This window comes from Tupaia chinensis, unplaced genomic scaffold (genome assembly GCF_000334495.1).
Source record: "Tupaia chinensis unplaced genomic scaffold, TupChi_1.0 Scaffold000154_1, whole genome shotgun sequence".
Taxonomy (NCBI): Eukaryota; Metazoa; Chordata; class Mammalia; order Scandentia; family Tupaiidae; genus Tupaia; species Tupaia belangeri.
Genome location: NW_006159625.1, coordinates 638,091 through 649,994, shown reverse-complemented (window position 1 = coordinate 649,994; position 11,904 = coordinate 638,091). Strand labels below are relative to the sequence as shown.

Below are 11,904 nucleotides of genomic sequence, written 5' to 3'. Positions count from 1 at the left end.
CTTTCCCCATATCACTGTCCTTCTGGGCTTTGGGGCATACTTGCATACATGCCCAGCATATTTTTCAAGTGACTGGGTCAGGGACTCAACTCATGTGGTCAATCATGTGGAATCCAGCTGCCTTACTCACCACACCATAGAATGGTCCTAGATTGCTTCACAGTCAAAATGAATACTTTGGCATTCCATACAATTAAGTTAGAATTGGCCACATTTACCCTAGTTCTAAAAGTAGTAGAAGAGAAAGCTGTTTCTGCTTCTGAAGACCCACAAAGATCACTACAAACTACTTCTGTGTCTTACTGGTCAGAGAATGTAATCCACAGACAGATGCAGTTGTAGTCTTTGCTTATTAAATTCACAGAATTGTGGAAGAGTCTACCTGGTCCTAGTAATAGTTTAGATCCCAGCAAGCCCATACCTAAGGGACTGAGATGGGGTGGGTCAGGGCATGGTACATTGAGATAGCCTATATTGTTTATATAAATAAACACTTTATGTGTATAGAAGATGATGTTTTGAAGCTTTCACGTATTGGGTCATTGGGAAACTCATGCCAGGCATATGTGCGTGTGTGCCCAAAATTCTGAGAGGAGAATGGAGAAGGGATTGTGACATTGCCATCCCCCAGGGGGGTTGATTTTTCACTTTTTGTCTCTCTGTCTCTCCACCAAGTGCATGCACCCTGTGACAAGAATCTCAAAAAAGAAAAAAATATGCTATGCCCTGACTAAACCATAAAATGAGATAAAGTAATAAAGATGATAAAATACGAAACATCACTGGATACATCTGAAAACAGATTTTTTCCAACTGCTAAGTTGTTTAATTAAATTTTTTTTTTCTGGAGAGGTTTTCGCTATAGGGTGCATGTGCTCACCAGACAGACAGAGACAGAGAGACAGAAAGCGAGAAATCACCCCCCAGGGGGGATGGTCACACCGCAATCCCTTCTCCTCCATTCTCCTCTCGGGATCTTGGGCACACACGCACACGTGCCCGGCGTGAGTTTAAGCCACTGGGTCTGGGACGCAAACCACAGTCGACCATGTGGGAGTCCAGCGACATAGCCATTACGCTAACTGCTGGTTCCCATAAGTGGGTTTTTGTACTTTTCCTTGAACTTAATATTTTTGAATTTTATTTTATGTATTTACTGGGTCTTTTTTAGTTGGACATTTGAGCATAGATATTCTGAGTCATTCTGCTACATAACTCACTGTAGTGATATGATAAGAATTAGCTGTGGGTGGGTACCGTCACTGAAATCTCTGTTTTTCCAGAGCTCATGAGTCCAACTCTCTCTTGACTTTGATGAAAAGTACCCATAGGCAGATTTATTAATAATGTAAAGTTCATCCCTGAAATCCAGTGACTTTGAAAGACCATGCTTTGGGGACCAACAGATAGTGTAATGGTTATATCGCTGGACTCCCACATGGTCTGCCATGGTTTGAGTCCCAGACTGGGCAGCTTAAAACTCATGCCGGGTGTGTGTGCATGTGTGCCCAAGATCTCAAGAGGAGAATGGAGGAGAAAGGATGTGATGCGGCGTGGCCATTTCCCTGGGGGGTGGTTTCTCATTTTCTGTCTTCCTCTGTCTCTCTGGTGAGCACACATGCCCTATAGCAAAAATCTCACATAAAAAGAAAAAGAGAGAGAAAAAAGAAAAAGAAGAAAAGAGAAAGACCATGCTGTGAGGTAAACCTGAATGTGGCTCTTTGCTCTGCCCTCCCCACCTCCTTATTACACAGACTCACTTAATAAACTGTATCAGAGAGGAAAGACAAGGTGCAGATGATTACCTTGTGTAACTGTACATAGTTGGGTCTGCATTTATACCAGAGAAGGCATAGCAGCTGAACACAGGGGTTTCCTGGGGAGAGAACAGCCCAGCAAAAATACCACCTCTCACACTTTCAATTCACATCTGATTCCACAGTGTTGCCATTTAGTCTCTATTCCTTGGAAATAAAGAAATCAATGCTGGTATGACTCTGTTTTATTCAACTCTGATAAACTTGTGTGCTACAGATACATTAGTACCAAGTGGGAAAAAACTTTGTTTTCTAGTATTCCAGTATAGTTATGTTTTACTTTGAAACTTTCACACAAATTCGAGTTCTAATCTTAGCTTTATTTTTTTCATAAACATACCCTCACAGATTTGGTTACTTACCTTTAGAACCTAATCAGCTGGTTTAATTAATTGTCCACAGTTTATTTGAAACAGCGCAACTCTGCCATATCATATGCTATTATTATCTTTTCCACAGGTTGTTTAAAAACCATGATCTCTAAGGGTGGAAAAAAATGAAGTGCAGTTGAAAAGACAGTTATGTTCAAAGATAAACAGAGCAATATTCCTTATCAAGTTGGGTACAATTTTTGCTTCCTTAATGAGTACAATAGACAGCCTTCCAATATATACACCATGAAAAAAAAAAGCTTTATAACATCAAGTATGCCACATAATTTCAAGCATAACTGTATAGGATACATATCTAGGCCTGAGAATGTAGATAACAAAATATAAGTGCTTTTCCTGTCCAAACATGCTAAATAAATGAGCATTCTCTATCACTTTCCAATACACTAGAAGATGTACTTGCATAGTTAATTTTTCTTTTTAATGCACCACACATGATCACTTGAAGTGCAGAGCCACAGTATATCTTAGTGTTTGAAGAAAGGGTTTTGTTTCATTTAAACAAATCTTTATTTAAATAAGCCTTTTTGAAAAGGATATTTGGCATATCTTCTCTTTAGGAAGTTCCATCAGGGTAAACAGAGATAAAGAAGTTACATTATAAGAAATAGTATATAAGTAAAGAATATTCAGCCAAAGAATATGGCAACAGACATAAGGAGGGTAAAATGACCTGGAATTTCATTTTCATTTTCTAGATTTTAGGAGCTTGTGCTCCTTGCTTTGTAGCTTTGGACATTTGGTATTGATATAACATTTGCAGGAGAGAGAGAGGAAAGAAGGGTAGGAGAAAGATGGAATCAACAACTTCTTCCTAAGATATACAAAGAATAATTTCAAAGAAGTTATAAATAAACTGCTGAAATAAAGGTCCATTTTAAAAAAAAAAATATTTGCAGACCAGCAGATGCCGGAATGGTTATGTCGCTGGACTTCCACGTAGTCAAATGTAGTTTGAGTCTTGACTCAGCGACTTAAAACACACGCCAGGCACATGTGCGTGCATGCCTGCCCAAACTCCCAAGAGGAGAATGGAGAAGGGATTGCGATGTGGCCATCTCCCCTGAGGGGTGATTTCTTGCTTTCTGCCTGTCTCTGTCTCTCTGGTGAGTGCACAAGCCCTATAGCAAAAATCTTTCTTTCAAAAAAAGTTTATTTGCTTCTTCCATGATCAAGTGAGATAGAGCCAAAGAAGGGGAGACGGCACCTCCAATAAGACCTTGACATCGCATTCCACTCAGAGTCTGAGTGAGCCCCAGATCTCTCCCATGGAGGTCAGCCTTGCAGAGCATCATGTTTTATCTCTGCACTACTGTCTGACCCCCTGAAATACATTTCTGCAGTTGGGTCTAACCATGCTTGTTTTTCAGCCTTATACCATGTAATGGTGTGGTTAATGGTTCAGGTATACCTCTGAAGGTAAACAGTTGACCAAGGTCTCTAACATTATATTTTACTTGGTTCTTAGTTTTCTCCTACTACTTGTCACTAAGCAGTTCATTTAATGCATGGAGTACAATTTCCCACATGGACAGGAAAAGGAGCACAGCTGTGGTCTTGATCAAACACTTCACTCCAGTAGAAACTGATGTGAAAAACATGAGAAGGTGCTATTGACATCAATCGAGTGTACAACAGGCTTGAGCATTCCACATCAATTCTGTCTTTCTCTTGCTTTTTTCCTCTTAATAGGGGGTCAGCTTTGGTGCACGACGACGAAGGCCATCTCTGAGGGTGAAGAGCTAATTGCCTTTGTGGTGGATTTTGACTCAAGGCTACAAGCTGCCAGTCAGATGACTCTCACAGAAGGGATGTACCCTGCACGCCTGCTGGACTCAATTCAGCTGCTTCCTCAGCAAGCTGCCATGGCTTCTATTTTGCCTACAGCTATTGTCAATAGTAAGTGCTGAGTGCTATAGCCCAGCTTTGTAGAGGTGATGGGTGCTTATGGAAGGAAAAAAAGTGACAGGCAACCAGGAACAGATTTTTTTCTCCAGTGTGGTAGTTTCATTATATTGTCTCTCTAACTTTCTGTGTGAGTCTGTATATGATCGTTTCTCATGGGAATATAGAAAGAGCACTTGAATTCAACCATTTCAAGTTGAATTCCTGAATGTCACAAAAACTGACATTCTAAACCAGCTGAATAATATTCAAGGGAACTGCAATATGAGAATCCCAGTAGCAAACATCATTGATGCTTCTGCTATAGTCATTTTTATATTCTTTAAGGACTATAGAATTGGGACCAGCAGTTAGCGTAATGGCTATGTCGCTGAACTCCCATGTAGTTGACCGCAGTTCGCGTCCCAGACCCAGTGGCTTAAACTCACACCGGGCTTGTGTGCATGTGTGCCGAAGATCCCCGGAGGAGAATGGAGGAGAAGGGATTGCGGCATGGCCATCCCCCCTGGGGCGTGATTTCTCGCTTTCTGTCTCTCTGTCTCTCTCTGTCTTTCTGGTGAGCGCATGCACCCTGTAGCTAAAACCTCTCCAAAAAAAAAAAAAGGCCTATAGAATTAAAAACTTGGGGGGGGGGAGGAAGAAGTCAAAAATCAAATTTTGATTTACTAATAAAAAGGAAGTATAACCTGCACAAATCAAGACAGCGACAATAAAGAAAGGAAAAAATAAGCAAAGAAAAGAAAAAGAAAGACGAAAAATATGATCAGCTTAGAATACTTTATATGGAGAATTTTACTTGCCCTTGTAGGCCCAGCCATGAGAGCACACACTGCTAAGACGCTGTGCTCTGCTGGCTGGGACCACATGAGAGGGAAGCATTCAATTCTCAGGCCAACCTAAAGGCTGGGTGTGCTGCATATACCTGTAATCCCAGCCACTCAGAGAGGCTGAAGCAGGAGGATCACAAGGTCATGGCTGACCTAGGCACATAGTGAGGCCCTGTCTAATATAGAGTCTGGCATGATTGCATGCACCTCTAGTTCCCACTGAGCCAGGAGGATAAGAATACAGACTCTGAAAAAATAATGCACCAGCAATTATACCTTTGTGATTTGATTTTATGAAGATGAATGCTTAACTTGGTTTCTATTCCTTGAACACCCAAAATGATACTTTTTATGACAGAAAATCAGTATCTAGCTGTCCCAAGATCTGTTTTTCCAAATAGATCTGCTTTTATCTAGCTCTATGAGGAAACATGACTGATGAACATATTCTAAGAGGAGAATCAATTCTAAAGTTACTAGGTAAGCAAAAAATTGCACTTTTCAAAAATATCCTTGAAAATCTCTGAGATTCTTGACCAGTAGATGGTGTAATTGTTATGTCGCTGGACTTTCATGTAGTCGACTGCAGTTCGAGTCCTAGACCCAGTGGGCTTAAACTCATACGGGGTGCCATTGAATGCGTGCCCAAGATCCTGAGAGAATAGAGGAGAAGGGATTGCGGCATGGCCATCCCCTCTGGGGGATGATTTCTCTCACTTTCTGTCTCTCTCTCTCTCTCCAGCGAGCACACATGCCCTATAGCAAATGTCTCTATTAAAAAAGAAGAAGAAGGAGAGAAAATCCCTGAGACTTTCAATGATGAGGAGGATCTTATTATTAAAATAAATAAAATATTCAACCTTAATTATTTTCTAGCTTTAAAGAAATTCTCTGGTTAATTGAAAATTATTGTGAATCAAACCAATGGATCCAGTATCTCTAACACAAGCTAACATTATTGGATTCCTTCATATATGCAGTATTTTTTTTTTACTTTGATTCTAGTAGTAAGGAGTCTGGAACAGCAATGGCCCAATCTGAATTTGAGGAAAAAGGATTGTTTTACCAGGAACTCCAGGAGTACCTTATGTGATTATGAAGCTCCAATGTATAAATGTTAGCTCTAATTATATTTGAGAATATGCCCTGATACTTTGCTTGCTTCCTGTAGCAATTGTGTATTAAATAATTCATTATAGATGCATAGAGCTTTTGCTGAAATTAATGAAGTTAACTCATCTTGCTTAAATGGATGCTTGACTAAACTATGTAGCTTCATCAATAGTGAGGGATGGAGGGATGGAGGAATTAAATAATAAAGAATAATAGTATATAATTTTGAAATTAAAATTTATTTTGAAACTCCATATTATATCTGCTAGTCTTACTTTCCACTCACTAGACTTCGTTGCTCAGTTTTCTGCTCATCTCCTTTCACAGAATTTCCTTGAGCTATCTCCTTTATTGCCATTGGTTTTATCATTACTTACGTTAACAGTTTGCAAATTACAAGAACCGTTGTTTCTGCAGAGTTTAAGACCTCTGTCACTTTTCCCATGTTCCTTTGTATTTCTTATAGAAACATCAAATTCTGCCAGTCTGATGTTGCCCTGTGCCCTTTATGCCTGGCTGGGTCTCACTTTACAGTGTTACCTGACATCCCCCAGATGGTGTCCCCTTCCTTTACAGAAGCGCTGGGTTTGCACAGTACAATGTTACTGTGTGAGTCATCCCTCTCCATCCTCTGTGCCCTGGGTGGAAGAATGAAACTAGTACTCACCCAGAAATGCTAACAAGAAGCCTAAGCATAAAGCAGAACCTTATTCATTTGCTTTAGCATCTGATTGCAAAGTATCGGTCAATTCTTTCTCAGTGTAATTTCCCTTCCTCTTTGTTACACTTCCTGTGGAGGTGTAATAGAATGTTTAACATTAGGCTCCAGGCCAATCCCATAGCGCAGTTGTTAAGCTTTGTGGGAATTAGATCCCACATGACTGACTGTGGTTTGAATCCTGATACCAGGAGCTTGGAAAACATGCCAGGTGCATGCATGTATGTGCCCCAGATCCTGACAGGATGGAGAAGTGGAAGAGAGGGGATTGCAGCATGATCACGCCTCACTGGGGGATGTTTTCTCTCTCTCTCTGTCTTCTTCTCTCTGCCAAGTATACCCTCTGGGAATTAAAAAGTTATAATAATAATAAGATTAGATTCCAATTCCAGTTCAACCATTTGTATGATCATAGACAAGTTATTCATTCATGGTCTCCTCATCTGTAAGTGGGTGAGGAAGAAAAGCACACACATGTGGAAATTTTCCATGAGTAAATGTATGAAATTATGTATCACAGCATGACTTAATAAATACGGTATGACTAGTAGCTGGAATTCAAACCCTGTTACATTTCCCTTAGATTTCTGCAGTTGCCTCTTACGAGTCAAGTTTTCCTTCCATACTCACTACCTTAAAATCTGTACTTCACTGAAGTGGTTCTCCATAATCACTGAGACCTAAGAGCCTAATCCTTTTAGGAAACTCTGTGAAGTGTTTCATAGTCTACACCTGCCTTCTAGAACCTTTTTCTCCCAGTCCCCATCATGTTCCTTGCCTCATCAGGGACAGAGCAGCCTCTCAGCCCTCCATTCTTCACCGGCCTTCTCTCAGCCTTCTCTGTCTTTCAGGATCCCATGGCTTTCCCTGGGCCTTCCCTTGGTTAGGATGACCCAATTCCTCTTCTCCACCTGAACACAGTAGTTTCATCTTTCACTCCTCAGTTTAGGCATGTCATCATTTTTCCTGAAAGTTCCCTAACTCTAACTTCCTCCTCCCTCCAGGATCCCCCACCAACCTAGTATGTGTCTCTTTTTCATGCTCCAGAGCGCCCCTTCCATTCCCCCATCTGAATAATCATTGGGCTATAATGTAATTATCTGACCACTTGTTTGTTAACCCTCCTTAATGTCGGACGTTGGGTCTTTCATTTTGCTTTACACCCAAGCCAACATAAATACTGGCACATAGTAGGCATTCTGTAATTTTTTACATTTTTTTTTTTCCGTAAGAGAGAAAGAAACCTCCGGCAGGGGCTTCATACCCCAACCCATCCTCAGTCTTAGCCAGTCAGGGTCACAGGCACTTGTGTGTGCCCATCGTGTACAGGAAGATCTCAGGATGAGAACCTGGGACCTTCCCATGTGGCCTGAGCATTGTGGAGCATTGCAGTGGGCCTATAATTAATTTATTAAATGAACAAATGATGTGAGGGATTAGCATCAGAGTTAACTCGTTCAGCCATTAGAGCCTTATGTTTTATTGATCAGATATACCAGTTTACATCACTATAAAGAGACTTTTTCTAAACTAGAAATACAGTGTATAATTAATAATTTTTGCATTTGCTATTGGAATCTCCTACAGTGCCACTCTCAAAATCATCTGTGGGAAGTTAAACTGTAGAGTGTAACATTTCTGTAAAAGGCTAGTCCTGTACCAAAGCACAATACCCAAGACTGTACTTATCACTGTCTGAGTGCTTAATTCAGAGTCGGAGAGCAGAGCCACAGAAAAATTGAACTAAATGAGGCTTTTCCCATGCTCGGCTCCAAATGGGCAGCAGCTAATGTGTCTCTGTCTTTGCCTGCAGAGGATATATTCCCTTGCAAATCCTGTGGCATCTGGTATCGGAGTGAGCGGAATCTGCAAGCCCATTTGATGTACTACTGCAGTGGGAGGCAAAGAGAAGCCGCTCCAGTATCAGAAGAAAATGAAGACAGTGCTCATCAGATTTCCAGCTTGTGCCCCTTCCCGCAGTGCACCAAGAGTTTTTCAAATGCCAGAGCTCTAGAAATGCACCTCAACTCACACAGTGGTAAGTGCTTATCTTGTTTCTCCTGTTGCTCCAGGAGACTATTCTTTGTATACACACACACATGTATATACACATGTATCTACATTTATGTATATGTTCCTATAAAATCAAAATCCAACTTGCTAGACCAGCTGGTATTATCTTATGTCACTTACACTCAGCATATTTGATTCAAAGGACTTGGGTCTAAATTCTTTCCTAACAACTACAGGGCTCAGACGGCAGACCAAATCGTTTTATGAGGGATCTTTAAAAATTTCGTGGAAAATGTGTTATGAAAAAACTGCACGGATTTCACATTTTTCTTCTCCAAAATAAACTCATACTTAAGTCCATTTTTCCACACCTTTTCTGAAGTCCTTTCTTATTTGCTTTCAAGTAAGGTGAAAAAATATCATCTTTGAATAAAGTCTCAATACCCTTTGTATATTATATTAATATGTATTGCTTTAAGTGTCAGGCACTTTTTGGAAACTGTCTAATGTTTCTCATAGCGTAGAGAAGAAATAGTAGGTACGTAAAAATCAGCATTTGCTGAATTGAAATAAAGCTGTTGTTTTGATAGATGCAATTAAAATCGCACTTCAAGAAAATTAACTTTTAAATATGGGCCTATTAAAGGTTCTGGATTTCTAAAGTGTGCATTGTAACAGTTTGGTTAATGTATATGACATAAAACTACTTTTCGAACTATGTTTTAAAATACCTTAAGAAAAATAAGCTTGAAAAACAAATAAGCTCCCCTTTTTTTAAAGCTCTCTTTTAATAGCAAGGTGGCAGCTCTCTTCGTTTATTTCGAAATTGCATGCCATCTACTCTTCGTTTCATCTCATGCCATTCTAATTCCCTTATGTTTAAAAAATAAGATTAATTAAATGTATAGAACTATATTAGCTTTCAGTATTTTTAGGTGCCTTCTCCAGTGGGGCAAACCAGGGTTTGAGAATCACAGTTCTTCACCTATAATACAAAACTTGGAGGACACCTGTGGGTGATTTTTAGCAGATGTCTCCTTGGTTAAATAATTTTAAAAGTAACAGGTATTTTGGGTTTTAAAAAACAGATTCTAATCTCCAACAGTCATTAGTATAGTACAAGTTTTGTCTTTGAATCTGTCAAAGTAGGCAATTTCCTTTCTACTCATCCTCTTCCCTTTTCTTTCCTTTCCCTGCAAATGAGGTGTTTTGTTTTGTTATGTTTTGTTTAGAGGATTTTGCTATAGGGCGCTTGCACTCGCCAGAAAGACAGAAAGAGGCAGAGAGATAGAAAGCAAGAAATTACCCCCAGGAGGGATGGCCATGTTGCAATCCCTTCTCCATTCTCCTCTCGGGATCTTGGGCACACATACAAGGGTGCCTGGTATGAGTTTAAGCCACCAGGTCCGGGACTCAAACCAGGGGTGGGCTACATGGGAGTTTAGCGATATAGCCATTACGCTAACTGCTGGTTCCCGCAAATGAGTTTTCTTCATGTGAGCAATAAAACAGGGGAAAAGAACCAAGTTGGTTGAGACATTGAGTAAAGTTATTCACAAGGCAACAAAAGAGAGAGAGAGGGTCCTTTCAGCTAATGGAAAATTGAATATTGGAATAGTTAAGGGGAAAAAGAAACAAGATTAAGAAATCCCATTTTTTCACCATAGAACTGGATTACTCAGCCGTATTTTCATCTTGTAAATATAAAGGCACCCACATTTTAGTCTAGAGTGCAGACAGGATGAGTTTAGCCTTATTTAACAATACACCAATAATTGAGAACTGGAGTTAGTCTTGGTGGTGCATACCTACTACAGTCAATGGTGATATTCAAAATATTTCACAACTGGCAAAAAACAGGCAGTGGTCAATCAGCATAATGTAGTTCAAAATGACTATATTAGTCTACTGGCATATACTAGCTGAATATCAGCCCTGAGAGAGATGAACCATATTCAGCAAAACAAGTGAGGAAAATAACACTAGAGATAAATTAGGAGGTTATTAATCACTTTATAAAATGGTTCCTATTTGGATCCCTTTGAATAAAGAGCATATCTAATGTACTGAGAGTTACTTGACTTACATATAAGTTTTCAATAGAAACTCTAACAAATGTTCGCTTTCTCCTAAGGTAGAGCATATTATTGTATGTATATTATATAATATATTGTATTATACGTATATTAGGGTCATTGGATTAAAAGTTTTGAAATCTGAGGTTTAGGCATGATGAGGACATCATTTCATAGCTTTATTACCATAATCAGTTTCCTTAGCCCTTCATATTTGTTTTCTGACCTGTAAAATGAAGACAATGAAACTTACACCACTTTGATGCCACAATACTCATGAAAGTGCTTTGGATTGATGAGAGGTCTGCCATTAGTCTGATTGGATATCTTTGTAGGTAACTTGCCTTTTTTCTCTTGTCAGTCTTAGTATCTTGTCTTTGTGGTTTTGGTCAATCTGGCTATAATGTGTCTTGGAGAAGATCTTCTTGGGTTGATTTTATTTGGGGTCCTCTGTATTTCTTGGGACTGAATCTTTGAGTGCCTCTCCAGGTTTGGAAAGTTTGTCAGTCTTAGTATCTTGTCTTTGTCTGTGGTTTTGGTCACTCTGGCTATAATGTGTCTTGGAGAAGATCTTCTTGGGTTGATTTTATTTGGGGTCCTCTGTATTTCTTGGGACTGAATTTTTGAATGCCTCTCCAGGTTTGGAAAGTTTTCTTGCAGGATTTCATGGAATAGATTATCAATGCCTTTATGAATCTCTTCACCTTCTGGGATGCCTATTATCCAGATGTTTGGACGTTTAATTGTATCTAGTACTTCTCACATATTATTCTCATATTTTTGGGCCATTTTCTCAGTCTTCATGGTGGATTTTTCTAGGCCAGCAATTTTCTCTTCTACATTTGAGATTCTATTTTCTGTATGATCTAATCTGCTTTTAATCCTTTCAAGGGAGATTTTGACTTCTTATATTATAGCCTTCATCTCTAACAGTTCCATCTGATTCTTTTGTAAAGTGTGAAATTCCTCTTTTAGATCTTGCATGAATTTCCTCACCTCCTGGAACTCTTCAACTCCTTTCTCCTTCCTCTTCAGCAGTTCCTT

The 11,904-nt window shown here is 39.5% G+C and overlaps 1 protein-coding gene across 1 annotated transcript in view; it reads left to right on the top strand.

The window, feature by feature from the left end:
• Positions 1-11,904, top strand: part of ZFPM2 (zinc finger protein, FOG family member 2) — a 424,160-nt gene that overhangs the window by 407,944 nt on the left and 4,312 nt on the right. Inside the window, exons 6-7 of the mRNA XM_006145582.3 lie at positions 3,902-4,108; positions 8,586-8,810. Coding sequence (XP_006145644.1) covers positions 3,902-4,108; positions 8,586-8,810 — 432 coding nt within the window. The remainder of the gene's footprint in view (positions 1-3,901; positions 4,109-8,585; positions 8,811-11,904) is intronic.